This window comes from Gopherus flavomarginatus (assembly GCF_025201925.1).
Source record: "Gopherus flavomarginatus isolate rGopFla2 chromosome 13 unlocalized genomic scaffold, rGopFla2.mat.asm SUPER_13_unloc_1, whole genome shotgun sequence".
Classification (NCBI taxonomy): Eukaryota; Metazoa; Chordata; order Testudines; family Testudinidae; genus Gopherus; species Gopherus flavomarginatus.
The window spans coordinates 1193871-1212129 of record NW_026114609.1 but is presented as its reverse complement, the minus strand read 5'-3'; the positions used below and the strand labels follow the sequence as shown (position 1 = coordinate 1212129).

The following is an 18259-nucleotide window of genomic DNA, read 5'->3' as shown; positions in this document are numbered from 1 at the left end:
ATAGCAGTGGTGGAATAAATTGTTGGCTTAAGTCAAGTCTCTGGAGTACATGCACAGCTGCGATGGGTCATTCAGTCCTTTGCTCAGAGCTTCAATCTGTAGCAAAGTTCTTCCAGAGGTAAGAAGCAGGATTGAAGACAAAATGGAGGTGTTTCCAGGACCTTTTATAGCTTTTGCCGTGCGGAGGGCATCCCATGGTTCTTACTGTGGAAAATTAGAACAACAGGATGGAGTTTGGAGTCACATGGGCAAGTCACATGTTCATGCCCAGTTTCCCTCAGTCATTGCAGGAGGCCATTACCTAGATTCCAGACAGCACATTTCCATGACGGTCCACTCAGTGTAGATGAGCTTCTCCCACGATCCGCTGTCAACCAAGTGTGTCTTGATGAACCACTTAATTTGAAAGTCCCTCCAAGATGTGCTAGCTAGCTGCCTTGTGGGCATTACCCTGTTATGCTTATAAGAAGCATACAGCATCTTTTACAGGGGAAAAGGCAATACGCCGCATTTATTGAAAATAGAACAATTCGCATAAGTGTTCAGTCACACATCACACACACTGTCCTGCCAGTCAGTATTACAGTTACCAGTCCAGAGTCTAGAGCAACCTAGTGGCCAGCTAGGTTGATCATGGGTAGGAGGAGCTGGGTTCCGTTGGTCATGACACGATGCTCCGGGGAAGTCTTGGCAGGATGAACCCAAAGTTTCATGGCAAGGCACCTTGTTTATATAGTGATTTTCCTTCATTGGGACCAATGAGTTTTGCACTGTCATGCTGTATTCAATTGTTTGACAGTGCTTGTTATCTTAAATTGTCCTTCTCATCCTTTATCTTATTCTTTAATTAAGTCCCTCAGGGAGCTCTCCCAGGCTGGTTTTGATCACAGCTATCTTATCCCCACTGATAGGTGCCTGTCTCATCTTTAGAATCATCAGTCTGCCCTCCTCTGACATTTCAATAGGAGCGTGTTGCAGCCTCCTGGTGCCCTTGCGTCTTTCTTCAGTTCTTCCCTCATACATATGGTTCAGCGATGACCTTCACACTTATCTCTTAACATGTACATTCCTTATTCACACATAAAACAGAATTAATTTACACAGAACATTTTACACAGGAACATCAAATTGCCATGCAAAAGAAAACAACCATGGCATTCTTTTACTTATTTTAAAATGCTAAACATACAACAAATTGGTGACCCTCAAAGGTCTGTTACTGCCTTGAAATCAGTCCAGACACAGATTCTGGCTGATGTATCTCTACCCACTGGCCCATTAGCCATTCCTTTCTGTTACTCAAAAAGGGTGGCTGGCAGGATGTGCTTAGATCATACACCAATACACTTAATGCACGCTGCATAATTATTAGTTATCCTTCATTCCAAATTATATAAAATACAAACATAAAATCCTACTACAACATTTGGGGGAAGAGTTTGGGGGAGTTCAGTTCCTGATTTTTATTTGACCTCTCTCCAGTACTTATTTTGGTTTGGCCTTCCCCTTTCCATCCCTGTCTGAGGTTTCTGTCTCTATCACAGCAGGTGATGCAATGGTACGTGAGAAAGAGGAGCAGAATTCTCTGCAGGAAAATGTTGAGCAAGTGGATAAACACAGAGAATTATGGCAAAGATCGAAAAGGAATGTGTCCAGGAGTCATGAGCAGGGAAACTCCTGTGAGAGTCAGCACAGACCAGAAAAAGAGCAGGGAAACCAGCCAGGGGAGAAAGTGGGTAAATTAATTTCACGAGAAGGAACTCGGAAGGACCTCAAGGAAACCACAACACAGCAGGAAATCCTTATGGGAAAGAGCAAAAATACATGCACTGAGTGTGGGAAAAACTTACGTGACTATTCAGCCCGTAAAGAGCATCATAGAATCCACACAAGTGAGAAACCCTATGAATGCAGTGAGTGTGGGAAAACCTTCAAGTGCAGCTCACATCTTATTTCCCATCAGAGAATCCACACAGGGGAGAAGCCCCATGGATGCAGTGAGTGTGGGAAAACCTTCAGCCGCAGCTCACACCTTATTACCCATCAGAGAATCCACACAGGGGAGAGGCCCTATGAATGCAGTGAGTGTGGGAAAAATTTCACTCACAGATTCAGCCTTATTAATCATCAGAGAATCCACATGGGGGAAAGGCCCTTTAAATGCCATGAGTGTGGAAAATGCTTCATTAACACCTCAACTCTTTCTAAACATCAGAGAATCCACACAGGGCAGAGGCCCTATGAATGTAGTGAGTGTGGGAAAAACTTCACTCACAGATCAGGCCTTTCTGAACATCAGAGAATCCACACTGGGGAGAGGCCGTATGAATGCAACGAGTGTGGGAAAACTTTCAATCGGAGCTCAAACCTTATTACTCATCAGAGAATCCACACAGGAGAGCGACCCTATGAATGCAGTGAGTGTGGGAAAACCTTCGCTTGGCACTCAGCCCATGTTAGTCATCAGAGAATCTGCCAGGGAGCTCAACACCATAAAAACCTCTAGGGCAGGGCTGCACAACTCGTAAAGCAGTGAGGGCCATATTACTCCAAAGAAAACATCTGAAGGCTGAACTCCCCTCCCCGCCCAGCACCGACAGAACACCACCCCCACCAAAACACACACACACCCAGTGCTGCCTGCACTGTGGAAACAAACCCTCCTTCCCCAGTGCCACCCCGCTGAAACAGCTGTGGGCCAAAAAGGAAGATTGGGGGGGATACTTTATTAAGAATTTTTCAATTAAAGCAAACTATTTTTTAAATTATTATTTTTAATGAATCAGGGAAAAATGAAAAACACCTGTTTTGTTGAAAGAAAACTTTGTACTTTTCATAATTACCTTGCAAATTTAATGAGAGATATTGCATCTCTTTTGGGCAACAAGCTTGTCGTATTCAGGGGTCATATCTGAAGTGGATATTTTCATTATGTCTTCCAAATGGTCGTCAGTCAGAGAAGAACATTGCTTGTTTTTATTCATGTTCGTGGTGGAAAATGATTTTTCACATATGTAGGTGCTTCCGAAAATGCTGAATGTTTTCAGTGCAACTTCAATAAGATTCTTGTATTTTTCATCATCCAGACTTTTGTAGAAGTCCCACAGGCTGCTTTCTCTGTGCTTATATCGGTAAACTGCCGAACATTGAAGTTCAGTAACCTCCAAATGCAAATCTACTGGCACTTCCTCTGGATCCACAGAAAAGGGATCTTCAATCAGCTTCAACTGGACATCGTCGTCTTTAGACAAAGTAAGTCTTCTGTCAAATTCTTCAATCAAAAGATTGATGTGCTTTGCATATTTTTCTCCTAACTCAGCGTGTTTGTGCTGAGGGATACACTGTGCACAAGTGGGAAAGTGACACATTTCACCTTTTGACAGCCGACTTCTGAAAAGTTTCAATTTCATTTTGAAAGCTTTCACTGCTGCACACATTTGAAATATAAGTTGATTTTTTCCCTCTGAAGTTGAATGTTGAGATCATTCAGGTGTGCTGTAATATCACAAAAGAAAAAGAGATCTTGATTCCAGGACTCATTTTCAAGCTCTGGGAATTTTATTGGCCCATTTTCTACGAATTTTGCTACCTCCTCTTTCAAAGGAATGAAACGGCGGAGCACTTTTCCTCGACTCAACCACCTCACTTCCGTATGACTGCACTCAGTGTTTACCCCTTCAAGAAGGGCTCGGAATGTCCTATGTTTTAGTCCTCTAGAACGGATGTAGTTTACAATGGAAACTATCACTGACGTTACATGCTCAGATTTTAAGACTTTCTACACAAAACCTGCTGATGTAAATGCAGTGATGTTTGGTTATTTGTCTCCCAATAAATTCTTCAAGAAGAGTAACTGCTCCAACATTTTTTTCCACACATAGCTGGAGCACTATCAGTACAAATGGCCATCAAGTTTGTGAAATCTAATCCTGACTTATCATTCATGCACTTTATCACTTCACTGGAGATTTCTTTTCCGGTTGTGTGACCTGTCATGGAGCACATGCCAGCAAGTTCTTCAGTAATTTCAAAGTTATTATCAATACCTCTAATAAAAATAAGAAGTTGGGCGGTGTCTTTTAAATCGGTGCTTTCATCCCTAGCTAGGGAGTAAAAGCAGAATTCACTGACTCTCTGCTTTAACTGATCACTTAGATTGGTAGAAATGTCAGCTATTCTTCTCTGTACAGTCATGCGTGCTAGACTGACATTCTCAAATATTTCCCTCTTTTCTGGACATAACTCAGATACAGCAATCAAGATACACTTTTTTAAAAACTCACCTTCTGTGAAGCATTTCCCAACAGCAGCAATTTCCTTAGACATTTGAAAGCTTACTTTAGTAACTGTATCATTCTCAGTATGTACGTATTTCTTCGTCCATTCAGTGTTGAAGACGCTGTGCTCTGATTCTCTTTTTCTCTTTTTCTTTTCACTCGTGGTAGCCATTATGAAGCTCAAGATTTTATTGAATAAATTCATGCACAAGGGAAACACTCACAGTCACACACAAAGAGAAGAGATCTCTCACGGTGCATGGCCCACTAGCAAGGCACTGACTGTGTGTGGAAGCCTGTAGAGGGGGAAAGAAACAGCGCGCTTAGGGTGACCAGATCACAGCAGTAAAATAGGACCCACCCCCTCCCCTCTCAACCCCACCATCACATCCCTCTTCACTCCCTAACCCCCCGCTGGCTTGCTGCGTCCCTCCTAGTCAGTGCCCCACTCACCTCTTTTCACCTCCTCTCTCCCCTGCCAGAAACCCCCATGCCCGCCCCTAGAATCCCTGCTGCCTCACTGCTCGCCTCTTTGCCCACTCGCCCGCCTCCGACTTGCTGCTCACCCCAGCTCGCCCCCCCCCCCCGAAGTATAAAGCCTCATTCAAAGACCCAGGGATCACTATATTACTGCACACAGCAGTCAATCAATGCAGTTGTAGATACATCTCTGCATTATCTATTTTTGTATAACTTGTATATCACTTTGCATTGAACCTTGGTAGTATGTTATAGCGAGCCCCTAAGGTAGTATAATTAAAGTAAAAGAAAAATGTCTTTTTGCTAGAAGTAGAATAAGATCTTCCCTCCACTTGGTAATCAGTTGCCCTGTTGAATGAATGAGGTGTGAATGAGAAAGGCATGGAAGGCAGCACTTCCAGACAGCTGCAACCCTTGTAGAGGGGCTGGGAGCCAGAGCAAGGGTTCATATTACAAATAAGGCATAAATAGTCAACAGCGAGGATGATTCACCACAGGAACAAGCTACCAAGGAAAGTGGTGGATTTGCCATCTCCTGATGTCATTTAATGAAGACTAGATGCCTTCTGGAATGTGTTTGCCCCCAAAGTAGCTCTTGTGTCATACAGGAGGCCTGTGATATGCAGGGGATCAGATTAGATACTCTAATGGTCTCTTCTGGCCATAAAGTTGACTAATGTCTGAGAAAACTGAGTGTAGCATTGAGAGCAGCGTCTGATGTTTTCCTGTCTAGCCAGCTTGCTTCCTAGAACGAATGCTCCTTGAGTGGGGTGATCCACAGGGAGTAGCTCAAACCTCCAAAGTGCCTGGCCAGGGGCAGGACATTAGCACAGCAAGGGAGGGGTGTGGCAGTGACATCACAAAGGCCTTTTGCAAGACCTCAGACTATTGGTCAAAGGTGGTGGGGAGGTGGTGACCTCACAGAGAGATGCTGATATCAGCCAGGCAGGACAGAGGCAAGGGGCCAGGGAAACCTCAGAGACCCCTGTGGCTTTGCTTCAGCAAGTCTCCTTCTCCAGGTCTCTCTTTGAGGACTGAGAGAGTATTCGGGTCCACGGATGTGAGCGCCAGGAGGAACCTCTTTTAAATTTTCTCCTTCCCTTTTGTCAAGGTATGATTCCCCACTCTGAACCTTAGCGTCCAAAAGATGGGGTACCTGCATAAACCCCCCTAAGCTTAATTACTAGCTTAGAAATGGTAGAGCTGCCACCCCCAAAAATATAGTGTTTTGGGACACTTTCTGGCCCCCAAACCCTTCCCTGGGGACCCCAAGACCCCAAACCCCTTGGATCTCAAAACAAAGGGAAATAAACCAATTCCCTCCTTTCTTCCTCCCAGATTCACCCCTCCCTGGGTTACACTGGGAGATCACTGTGATTCAAACTCCTTGAATCCAAAAACAGAGAGGAAATTCACCTTCCCCCCCTTCTCTCCCCCTCCCAGACTCTCCCTGAGAGAGAGACAGTGATCCTAACACAGAGAGAAATCAGGCTTTTCCTCCCCTCTTCTCTTCTTTCTCCCACCAATTCCCTGGTGAGTCAAGACCTCGTCCTCTGGGGTCTCACACAAGAATAGAAAAAACAATCAGGTTCTTAAAAAGGGAAAAACTTTTAATTAAAGAAAGAAAAAAAGTAAAAATTATCTCTGTAAAATCAAGATGGAAAATGTTACAGGGTCTCTCAGCTTATAGACACCAGAGAGAATCCTTCCCCCAGCACAAATACAAGTTGCAGCAAACAGAGATACAATCCTTTCAGCAAAATACACATTTGCAAATAAAGAAAACAAAATACTAAACCGTCTTTCTAACTGGTACTTACTAAATTGACCAGAAGAGACTGTATCAGAGAGATTGGAGAGAAACCTGGTTGCACGTCTGGTCCCTCTGAGCCCCCAGAGTGAACAAGAACCAAACACTAACAGCACATACAAAGACTTCCCTCCCTCAAGATTTGAAAGTGTCCTGTCCCCTGATTGGTCTTCTGGTCAGGTGACAGCCAGGCTCACTGAGCTTGTTAACCCTTTACAGGCAAAAGAGACATGAAGTACTCCTGTTCTATTAACCCTTAACTATCTGTTTATGACACCTTTTAGTGATTTTACTAGAAAACAACCGTCCCTGTTTAGAAGGTAAGAGCTTCCTCAAGGTTTGAAACCTGTTCAGTCTGATCCATCAGGTGACAGTTGAATTCTAGGCATGGAAAACACGAGCTTAAGGAGGCAGAATTTTATTCTGCACCTGGGATTTTGTCCCTCAGAATCACTGGGGACATTAGGGTTTGTCCTTTTTGTTTCACCTTTTCCTCCATCCATGCCTTCCTCCTTTCTCTTTGTCTCTTGCTTCTAGTGTCCTTTCACCTGTTCCCCTCCCAACACCAAGAGTGAGGGTGTGTGTGTGTGTTGTGTGTTGCGGGGGAGTGCTCTGCAGCTCCCACTGTGGGACGTCCACCCAAAAATGTGGGGCTGAAATAGTGCTCGGGCAGTGATCCCCACCGGTGACCTGGGCCATCCTTTGGGCTCTCTGGTGAGAACCCTCGGCCTCCCGTCCTCAGTCTCTACCCTGACTGGCTGAGCAGGGGGTTATTGACAGGGAGGAGACTCAAGTCCTTGTTGTTCTCTTTGAAGACCAAGTAAATAAGTCATAACCACTTATATGTTTGATGAATTTTGCTGCTTCTCTGCATTAATGGTCTCTGAGCAGTTCATGATTCTCTCTAACATTGCAGTTCTCCTAAAATACTTGCTGAATAATTAGTATGCACTGTTGTTGGTATGCAGCTCATTCGAGAACACTTTATTCAGGTTGTTCAATGTCTGAAATTCAAGATCCGATGGTTAGTTTGTGAATCAGGGGTCCTATTCCCTCTTGGGTCCTATTCCTAACTCTGCCAGTGACTGGCTGTGTGACCTAAGACAAGTCAATTCTTCTTTCTCAGCCTTAGATTCTCCCTCTTTCAAGTAGGGATAATAATGATCCGCTCCTACCTACCTCACGGTGGGTGAAGTGCGGGGATCCATTGGAGAGTGTCACTAGTGTAACCCTTCTGCCCCTCTGAGTTGGCAGCAACAAGGGCCGGGTTCAGTATCCAGGGGTTCAGTTTCAATAACACAATGCATAACCGGCTCGAGCCCCCACCCAGTGACCTGGGACAATTACATACCACCCCACCCGGGTGCCTCTAGGAGGCAATACTTCCCCACTCGCAAGCACGGAGTCCGAGTGTAGCAAAATCCTTTTAATAAAGGAGAGAAACAATGCAGCATCCCATTGGAGAAACACCACAAACAGGATAACACAAACCATGAGCAAAAAACCCCACCTCGAAGTACATTTGGCAGTGTCTAAAATCCAAATCACCTCAGAGTTCAAAAGTTCATCTGCAGGGTTCTGCCCCACCCCCAGCCTGGGTGGAAATGGAGGGGCACACAGGGTGTAAAAGGGGCACCTTACGTGGGCCGAGGCCGACTGCCCCGCCTCTCCGTGGAGATCTGCTGCAGCCTTCACCACGATCAGCTCTGCTCTGCTCCTCCAGCCATCCCCGCAAACTGCTCTGCTCCACTTGCTGTTCCACAAGCTGCTCCACCATATGCTCCACTCCACCAGCCATCCCATGAACTACTCCAGCTGGCCCTACACATTGCTCAGTTCTTCTCTGCTGCACTAGGCCACTCCAACCATCCTGCAAACTGCTCTGCCAGCCACTTAGCAATATATCTCTTAAGCTCCCCCACTAGTTAACACAGCACTCAGTGATCTCAGCTCTTACTGATTTCAGCTTGTAGTAGTGGAGCCCCAGTGCTGGTGCAAAGTGAATTCAGCTCAGCAGCCTCTAGCTAGGTTCCAGAGAGAAGAAGGTGCAATTGGTATGCCAGGCACTCAAAGGTGCCCCATACCATCAGGTACACATACCTATCCCCAACCTCTCTCAATTCACTGGGTTTTGGCATCCATGTCCCTTGTCTAGCGAGTGCTACTTAATTGATGTTGAGACTTTCTGTCATAAAGCAGTCTCATAGTTCCTCATTCACGTAATCAGGGTGACAACACTTTATTCCTCCTGCCCCAGTAGTGAAGAAATTGGGGATCTTAGAGCTGTCAAAATAACCATCTCAGGCTGCCATGGGCTATGCTAGGCAGGGTGGGTGTGCCAATGCAAACCCCTGAAATTCCTTTCCACACTCCCTGAAATTCTTTCCACACTCCCCATAGTTCACCACCAGATGTCAGGGTAGATCTCATCCTGACTCTGCTCACTTCCTCCCCCCAGTCGAGAATTTGTCGTCCCGACAAATCACATTCCCTAATATACCAACTCACTGGTCACCTCCAAAGGGCCTCAGATAGCCCACTTTAGCTTCCACAAACCTGTGTGCTAAATGTATTGGCTCTTCACTAGTCACCCCAGGTGCATCGTAAGTTAACCGTTTCACTGGTCTTATTACCCTGTCTCGCCTATTGAGAATCCCTGTTGATGTGATAGGGGGGACATCCTCTTGAGTGACGGATGGAGAGGTTTCCCGTGAGGTCCCCTCAGATACTGGCATAGGCCCCTGCATTTCTAGTTCTAACAGTGGAGGGTCAAAGGTGCTCAGGACATCCTCCATCTGTATGTCACCACTGTCCAATAACCTGTGTATGTCATCACATGGGGGTCCCACCAGTGGCTCAGGAGTGTCAGGAATGGGCCTAAATACTTCTGCCATGGGGTTTAGGGTGAAAGAGGAGGTGCTCTCTTTTGATTCAGCTTATCGAGACTGAAATCTTGTCTTCATCCCAGGTTACACCACTGTTGTGTCTTCCTCCTCAGACTCACTCTCAGATGTGCTGAGTAGGTGTAGGTTAGCTGCAGGGGGCCATCTGTCACGTTGGAAGGCGGCTTTGGTACAGCACCTTCGTTCTGCCCAGTTGCCCTCTTGTGGCCCATCTCATAAGGGGTGCCTACCAATTCCCCCACAGGGAGCAAAAGGTTTCTATGAACGGTCTTTGTCTGCTCTGGACCCTCTTCAGGTTTGATCTTGTAGACCGGCAGGTCTAGCTTTTCCATCAGCAAGTAAGGTATTGCCTTCCATCTTGCAGACACACCCTAGCATCATGTTGATGTTTGTTGCAGTATGTGTTCTTCCAGGCTGCAGATATAGCTAAGTGATAAGCCTCCCGCAGCTTTTCTCGTAGTCGGGATACATATTGCTGATGAGTTTCATAGCTGTCGCCATCCTCTGATACACCAAAGCACAGGTATATGGGTAGTCTTGCTTCTCGCCCAAACATCAAGAGATATGGGGTGACTCCCGTAGCATCGTTCTTTGTGGCGTTGTAGGCGTGCACCAGAAATGCGACATGTTGGCTTCCGGTTGCCTTCTGCTCTGGCCGCAAAGTCCCTAACATATCTAATAGGGTTTGGTTGAACCTTTCGGGTTGAGGTCCACCTTGTGGGTGATAAGGCATTGTCCTCAACTTTTTAATTCCTGCTGTCCTAGCACCTTCTAGTGCATAATATGAGGTGTCCTATCACATTTACTCAGAGCAGATTATGACATAATAGACTAGCTGAAATAGTCTATTATATTTGTATTTTTTTATTTTGAAATTATTAAGAGCATCAACTACTTAGCTCAGATCGAAGCATCTTAGCTAATGTTTGTGATCTAAGTGTCTCCTCTTTGTGTGCGACGAGACAATTTAACACACTCTGACAAACAGGAGATGCTTTTGTTTTGCAACAAAATATTTTTGCAAAGAACTTTCATCCCACTTGTTTTGATTTCGAGAAACAAACTGGTTTAGTCTGAAGGGGATTTTCTGACAAAAATGGTTTCAATGAAATTTCCCCACCATCTCGATTCCTGGGCTCTATCCCTGCCTCTGGGGGGGTTTGCTGTTTGTTAGAACAGGAGTCAGGACTGGTGGCTTCTCTTTCTGGCTCTGCCACCGCCTTGCTGTGTAGGCCTTTGGGTAGGTCACTTCCCTTCTCTGTACCTCAGGCTCCTCCCCATCTGTCCAATGGGAACAGGGACAATTCTCAAACTCTGGGCAGTCATGAGCTTGAGTGAAATAAGGGGCATTAAAACCCTCTGTGAAGGAGAAAGGGGAGTTTCACGGTGTTTAGCACCAAGGAATTCTAAAGTTTGCTAAAATGTCTAGTCTGTGGAAACAAGAAATGGTCGGGACCAAACTTTTTAACCACTGCCTTTTTTAAGTCCATTCAGGGATGTGAGTCCCCGTCTCTTAGGTACCTGGGGTTCCTTGCCAGCAGGACAGAAGAGGTTCCTGCCTCTGTTTTTGTGGCCTAAACAAACCAGGTGTTGTGCCCCAGGTCTCCTCTGAGATACCTGAAAAAGAACATCTTCCCATCCATGAACGGGACAGGACCTATCTTAGAAAGGGGAACAAAGAGACCCCTGAGACTTACAGACTAGCTAGCCTTACTTCCATAGCTTGAGAGATACTGGAATACATTCTTAAACAATCAGTTTGTCAGTAGCATCTACAGGATACTTTGGTTCTTAGGATTAGTGAGCGTGGATTTGTCAAGAACAAATCATTCCAAACCAATCCTCTTTCCTTCTTTGGCAGGGCTCCGGGCCTAGCGGAGGCCGGTAAACAGTAGATGGGATCTAGCTCGGTGTTATTAAGGCTTTTGACAGAGTCCCGTAGGACATTCTCACAAGTAAACGAGGGAAATGTGGTCTAGATGCAATCAGTGTGATGTGGGTGCAGAGCTGTTGAAAGCTTAGATTCCAAGAGCCCTTCTCCATGTCTGGCTGTCCAACAGAGAGGGTGTACCTAGTGGATCCGGCAGGGATCAGTCCAGGGTCTGGTACTATTCAATATTTTCATTACTGATTTGGAAAATGGAGTGGAGAGCATGCTTCTAAAATTTGCAAATGACACCAAGCACTTTGGAGCACAGGACTGGAATTCAAAACACCTTTAACAAATTGGAGAATTGGTCTTCTTGAGCCAAACTCCATAGCTGGGCCCCTCTCTCTAGACTGGGATGAAGTGAAACCCCAGAGCCAAACACTCCTCTTCCTGGACAATGCGCTCGCCCTTGAATGGTCAGATGTTGCTTAGCACTGTCAGAGCAGCTTTGGCTGGGGGATTCTCCCAGCAATTTCCAATAGCGAGAAAGTATGAAATCCCCATCAATGAAACTCAGGAGTCTTGACTCCCAGTCCCCTACTCCATTAACTCCAGCAGAGCACACTCCCTCTCAAAGGCAGGGGGAGCGGCCATGAGGGCCTGCTTGTAATTGCCAGCTGTGAGAGGGAGTGTGCAGCAGTAGTTAGCAAAGGGGCCTGGAAAGAAGGACTGCTGGGTCCCATCCATCCTTCTGACACTTGGTGTGACCCTGAGCCAGTAGCTTCCCCTCCCCAGGCCTGTTTCTCATCAGTAGGGTTGGGGTCGCAGTTCCAACAGCCCAGGGGGGTTGGGAGGCTCCATGAAGGTGTGTAAAGTGCTGGGATTTCAGGATCCCAGAGGCGCTGTCACCCCCACGCTAGGGTGATGTTCTGCACCCCCTGCTGCTGGCCAAGTTTCTCCTTTCCCTGGCAAAAAGACAGACTCTTGTTTTCCCAAACAGCCGATCACCCAGTGTCATCACCCTGCCTAAGGAGTAGCTCAAACCTCCAAAGTGCCTGGGCAGGGGCAGGACATTAGCACAGCAAGGAGGGGTGTGGCAGTGACATCACAAAGGCCTTTTGCAGGACCTCAGACTATTGGTCAAAGGTGGTGGGGAGGTGATGACCTCACAGAGAGATGCTGACATCAGCCAGGCAGGACAGGGGCGAGGAGCCAAGGAAACCTCAGAGACCCCTGTGGCTTTGCTTCAGCAAGTCTCCTTCTCCAGGTCTCTCTTTGAGGACTGAGAGAGTATTCGGGTTCATGTATGTGAGCACCAGGAGGAACCTCTTTTGAGTTTTCTCCTTCCCTTTTAGTGATTTTACTAGAAAACAGCCGTCCCTGTTTAGAAGGTAAGAGCCTCCTCGAGGGAAGGGATGTCCTGGGCGTGTCACAGTTCGGATGCCAGTGGCCCCCCACACTGTAAGGAAGCTCCCGCCACCCTGCTCTGTGTTCGCGGTGCGGGAGAGAGCAGCATTCCACGGCAGTGATTTGCTCCTGGCTGCCAGAGCAGAGCAGCAGGCTCAGCTGTCAGAACTTCCCAGAGCAATGAATGGGGAGGGGCCCATGGCTCTGTAGCAGGAATGCAGGGCAGGCGAGTTCACGGCGGGCATTGTGGGATACTGGAGGAGGCCAGTTATGGTGATATAATGAACAGCAGCGTCTACTCTGTCACTTCAAGTTTGCTTCAAAAAGCTCTAGACCTCTCATCGAAGTTGTTTTATTTTGTCAGCAAAACAGGGCAGTTTTGTCGCCAGATGTGGCATTGCAGTGTGTGCACCAGCCACAAGCTGCCAACTGAGGTAGTGTTGTGTGTTTTTCACACACCTGAGCAACATAATTCTGCTGAAACAACTTTGTAGTGCAGACCTGGCCAAAGATTCACTCACAAACAACTTGTAAGGAAAACGTCACCTGCTCCTCTGCTTTGCAGAATCCAAATACAAGCAAAGCTTGTCAGGCCCCAGTGGTGATGGCAGGGAGTCAGGTGTGGGCAAACACTGTGTTTTAGCCACCCATGGGTTAGCTGGCTAAAGCATCTGTTTTGTAAACAGGAGATCCTGGGTTCAACTCCTGGTGATGCCTTGCTGACTGGTTGTTGGGGCACCTGCTATTGGCTACTGTCAGAAGAGAGGATTCAGAGCTAGATGGGCCTTTGGTCTAGCCCAGTGTGGTTTTTCTTATGGTTTAAATAACACTCACAGGCACTGATAATAGAGTTACTGAAAGTTTGGGAGTTAGCAGCGGGTAGGTCAGTGCTCCAGTCCCCACACAGATGACACTCTCCCTCTGGGACAGGGGCAGGTCTGAGCTCTCACCCGAACGCTCATTGTGGCTGTCAGAATCTGTGAGCAGCTTGTTTAGTTTATGCCAAAGGTTGAGTCCTGCTTTGTGCACTGTGTGTGAGAATGAAAATCCTAAACTGCCTCTTGAAATAACGAATGCAGCAGGACGTGTTATTGTCCCTGCCCCAAGGCAGACAGACCAATGGAGAAATGCCATCAAGTCCAAGGTAATAATCCACTGCCGTTTTACATTTTTTGCTTGCTAAACTCCTTATCTGCCTGGCCCAGGCTGTCCTCTGCCTCAGCTGCTGCTCCCAGCCTGCTCTAGAGTCAAACATGGAGGGCTCCCAGAGGAACAGAGACTGGGACGGGGCAGCAGCCTGGGTTGGGCTGGGAAGATGCTGGGAGTTCTGGTTCCCTGAGAACTGGCCCGGCTCCCTTCTCAACAGCGAACAAATCAATTCCACGTCCCCTCCCCAGAAAAATCAGCCTAGAGCCAAGGGCAGCCGGGGACGATTCCCTCTAGTTCCCACCGAGGCAGGAGAGAACCCAGGGTGTTTCTAGGAGAGCTTATGGAACTGACGTGGGGAAACCAGCCTTTAATAACAGGCAGTTCCAGTTTAAGCTAAGTGTTTTTAACAATTTCTACAACATTAAAAAACCCTTCAATCGTAGTGTCACCACCCATAAAATTGCTTCAGCCTTATAGGTTCCTAAGTGCACAACTAAACATCTCTTCAAATCCAAGGGAGTGGAGATCAGTCAATGTTCAGAGTCATCCCACATAAAAGAACCATGTTGTGGTACATACTGGCCCCATCATGTGGTCGTCGCCTTTCCCTCCTCTCTGTTAAAAGTTTTAGTATTTTGCACAGAAACTTTCTTCCCTCAGGAGAGACCTGGGAACCAGGGCTGCCAGCCAGACAAACACCTTTAAGAGGAGGCGTAATCTGTCAAAAAATGATCTCCCTCCTTCAGTTCAGTGACACCCTGAAATGTTACTTATCAGGGCAGAGCCGGAGGACTGAAAGCAGCTACATCAAACCGCTGTGTAGCTAACAGGAATGAACACAAACACTCCCTTGTATCTGAAGAGATGTTTAGTTTTACCCTTGGTAAACTACAAGGCTAAAGGGAAAGGTGATGGTGGTGTCAGATATAAAGAGTGAAACATGAAACAATCATCATAGTTATGCCCATAGCAACTGTAAATATTTCTAAATTCTTCTTATTATCATCAGTGTATTATTTTCTCTGTCATCTAGAAATTGACTAGATCTTGACCAAGAAATTTGGATCTTGACAAAATAATCAACTACCCCTCATTAAGGTAATGGAATTGACACCCACTCGGGTGTCTCCACGCAGGTTCAAGTACTAACAACAGTGGCACCTTACAGCCATAGCTTTTAATCAGGGCAATACATTGATACAAATTCCTGTTAAATCATTTCTCAGGCAGAGTCCATCGCCCACATTCCTTAAGGCACTGGGCCACCATGTGGACGTTTCATTTCCCTCCTCAATTTCACACAGAGACACAATTTCCTTTGCACAGATCCAATCACAGTAAAACCTCCCTGTGTCTCTGGTCTGAGCCAGGGCATTCGATTCCAGTGAACCCTTCTCTCCTGCAATGGCAATGGTCAGACAGAGGGGACGTGGTCACCTGCATCCCTGCCAGGGAGATATTGGCTCAGCTCTTTCTTTCTGCTGCTGTTGTTAGTCCATGAAACATCAGGGATGGAATGCAAGGCTGAGCTCACACACCAAACCCTGAAACATTTCAGTGCCCCAGAGAAATCCTGCCCCCGGCTATTGGAATGATATGGTGGAGATTCGAATAGGAAAGGGACTGTCTGAATTGTCAGTGTGAGGAATGAACAACAATCTATAGCAATGTCGTTAGCCACAAACACACTAATCATGCTCCAGCTGGAAGGGAAATGGGCAGGAACTCTTGCTGTTCACCATGGACACACTTACACTAATGCACAGCAGTGAGTGTGCTGGGGGAGCTTGTCTGAGCCATTTGAAGTGACAATTCTGTGAGAACAGAATCATTGTGTAGTGCAGTAGCTGTACATCAAGTAGTTGTGGCCGAGTGGTTAAGGTGATGGACTAGAAATCAATTGGGGTCTTCCCACGCAGGTTTGAATCCTGCTAACTATGGTGGCATTAGTGTGTTGTCAGTACTGTTGTCTTAATGCTGGAGCCAGATCTGGTCTCACTCTGAGGCTGTCTGCACTTAAAATGCTGCTGTGACACTGCTCTAGCACTGCAGAGTAGACAGTTGCTACAGTCACTGGAAGGGTATTCCATCCCTGTAATAGCTACATTGACAGAACAATCTTTCCTTTTGTTTAGCACTATCTAACCATGGCTTAGGTCAGCTTAATTATACTGGTTCTGGGGGGTTTCACACCCTGAAAGACGTACTTGTTAGAGGGTTTATCCCATCACCCTCCCATTCCCTGGTCCTTCTTGCATGACCAGAGAGCAGCAATGCACGAAGTTCAAAGGTGCAAACAATTCAATGTTTATTGGGGTAAACTTCCAGCAAGCAATGATTCCAGTTTCCTTCCTCAGTATCCCCCTTCCCAGCTCTGACACCACAGAGGCTTGCCTGTGTCCCTGTTCCCCTTCCCTGTTCCTATTCCCCCCCTTAGCAAAACATAATTCTAATTCCCCTACCCCAATTCCCATTCCCCCTCTTACTTCCTAACTGACTGCAGACTATATAGTAAACTTGAGTTCTGCTTAGCTATACCCTAACCAATCATTTTACAGAAATTTAACTAACCAATCCTAACATAGTGTAACATGATTATCTAACCAATTATACCCCACCACCTTAATTGGTTTACACCCAACACATTAATTATACAGCAGATAGAAATAGTCACAGAACCAGACAGAGATTATACAGACAAGCAATAGGAAAGTGGGGACTACAGTGATAGAACAACAAAGAAATGAGGATTTCACACCTCAGCTATTGGTAAGTGAATTATTCCCAGACAGGATGCTATCATGGTAGAGGTTGTGGGTGCTGCTTGCTTAACTGTCTGGCCCCCAGGGCAGGATTTTGAGGTTCACCATTACTCTCTCAGAATGCCAGCACCCATCTTTTGTTCACTTAAAACGTGAGCAGGGAGATTACAACACCGCAGAACTCATGGAGCTCCAGGAAATGTGTAACTTTAGGTCCGGGTGAGTGTGTCTAAAAATCAGCTGTGCTGTAGAAGGTCTCTAGGAGTTGAAAGAGATGTGCCATCTCGACCGCCCTAAAGAGTTCATCAACTATTAATGAAAACTAGGGTTCATAAGTCATATTCTTTGTAGTATAAGGATGATGGACTGGTCTAAAGTGCTAGTTATAAAATTTTTTTTTTCCAATCCCTTGGCTGTTCTGGTCTGTGCATAGAGATGTGATTTCACATCCCACTCCTGATATTACCATTAATTCTATCTGGAGAAAATGGCCTCACTTCAATCTCCTTTGGAACAATAGAACCCCATTTGCTTAGCTTTTCTCTTCCAGTAGTTGTGAGAGAAGCTCCAAACCAGGGGGAAACAGGGCCTGTTCTCTCGACCCATCAATTTTTGTCTTCCTTCATTCCAAGCCATTTTCTGATACATCCGTATTTCCCACACTTTTATGAAACTTTAGAGTCATCATTTAATTGCCACACAACTGTACTTATGAAGTGAAGTGAAACACAACATTTTTTGGATATTCTTGCAGAAGAGTTTTGCTTTCTGACCTGGAATTGAACAGGGGCTACCCGAGGGGGACAATGCTGCTCCCTTTTCTTGACTCATCCAAAAAACATAAGTTTGTGGTGCCCTTTGTTTCCCTGTTCTTCAAACACCTGTCGGGGTGGCCTAGGGAGACTTGGCCCTGACTCTCGGGGTCCCTCCCTGCCCTACCTTTCTATGTGATTCTGTTGTGTGGGTTTGTGCTGTGTCGTTCCACGCTGAGCTGTTTTGCACAGTGTCACTTTGCACTCTGATGCATTGTTTCGTGTTGTATGGTTTTTGCACTGGCTTGTGTTGCACTGGTTTGAGCTGAGCTCTTTTGCAGTGCGTCATTTTGCCCCATGGGGCGTTCATTTGCATGGTGCTGAATTGTCGGGCTTTGCACTCCTACGTGTTGTCACTTTGTGCTGTGGAATGTCAGTTCACGCTGAATTGTTAGATGTTAGATTGGGGTGTTTCCACTTTTGTTGTTGTTTATATTGTATTGCGATGGCATCGAATTATAGAGCTGTACGGCTGCAAGGGCCCTGGAGAGGTCATGAAATCCAGCCCTCTCTGCTGAGGCAGGGCCAAGCAGAGACGATGCATTGGGGGCATGTGGGATCAAGTGCCCACAGCAGTCGGCCCAGGCAGGGAGCAGAAGGAGGGAACCAGAGCCAGAGCAGGTTGTCTATGGGACCAAGTATATGCAGAGTATCTTTGACAGAGGTTTGTTCAACCTGTTCTTAAAAACCTCCTAGGACAGAGACTCCACAGACACCCTTGTGAGCCTATTCCAGAGCTTAACTACCCTCAGAGTTAGAAAGCTGTTCCTAACATCTAACGTGAATCTC

At 46.4% G+C, this 18259-nt stretch overlaps 1 protein-coding gene and 1 non-coding gene across 2 annotated transcripts; both read left to right on the top strand.

Moving 5' to 3' along the window:
• The first annotated feature begins 1540 nt into the window (after positions 1–1540).
• Positions 1541–5052, top strand: LOC127040992 (gastrula zinc finger protein XlCGF7.1-like). Its single transcript, XM_050935509.1, has 2 exons — positions 1541–1892; positions 1977–5052. Exons 1-2 carry the CDS (start codon positions 1556–1558, stop codon positions 2504–2506), a joined length of 867 nt encoding a protein of 288 aa, XP_050791466.1. The 5' UTR covers positions 1541–1555; the 3' UTR covers positions 2507–5052.
• A 10702-nt stretch (positions 5053–15754) lies between these two features.
• On the top strand, positions 15755–15836 carry TRNAS-AGA (transfer RNA serine (anticodon AGA)). The gene has a single exon. It is a non-coding gene; the product is annotated as a tRNA-Ser (tRNA).
• The last annotated feature ends 2423 nt before the right edge of the window (positions 15837–18259 follow it).

Coding starts and splice junctions, on each gene's coding strand:
- LOC127040992 (XM_050935509.1), top strand. CDS start 1,556: ATGGTACGTGAGAAAGAGGAGCAGAATTCTCTGCAGGAAAATGTTGAG. Junction 1,893..1,976: donor GCATCATAGAATCCACACAA/GTGAGAAACCCT, acceptor GAATCCACACAG/GGGAGAAGCCCCATGGATGC.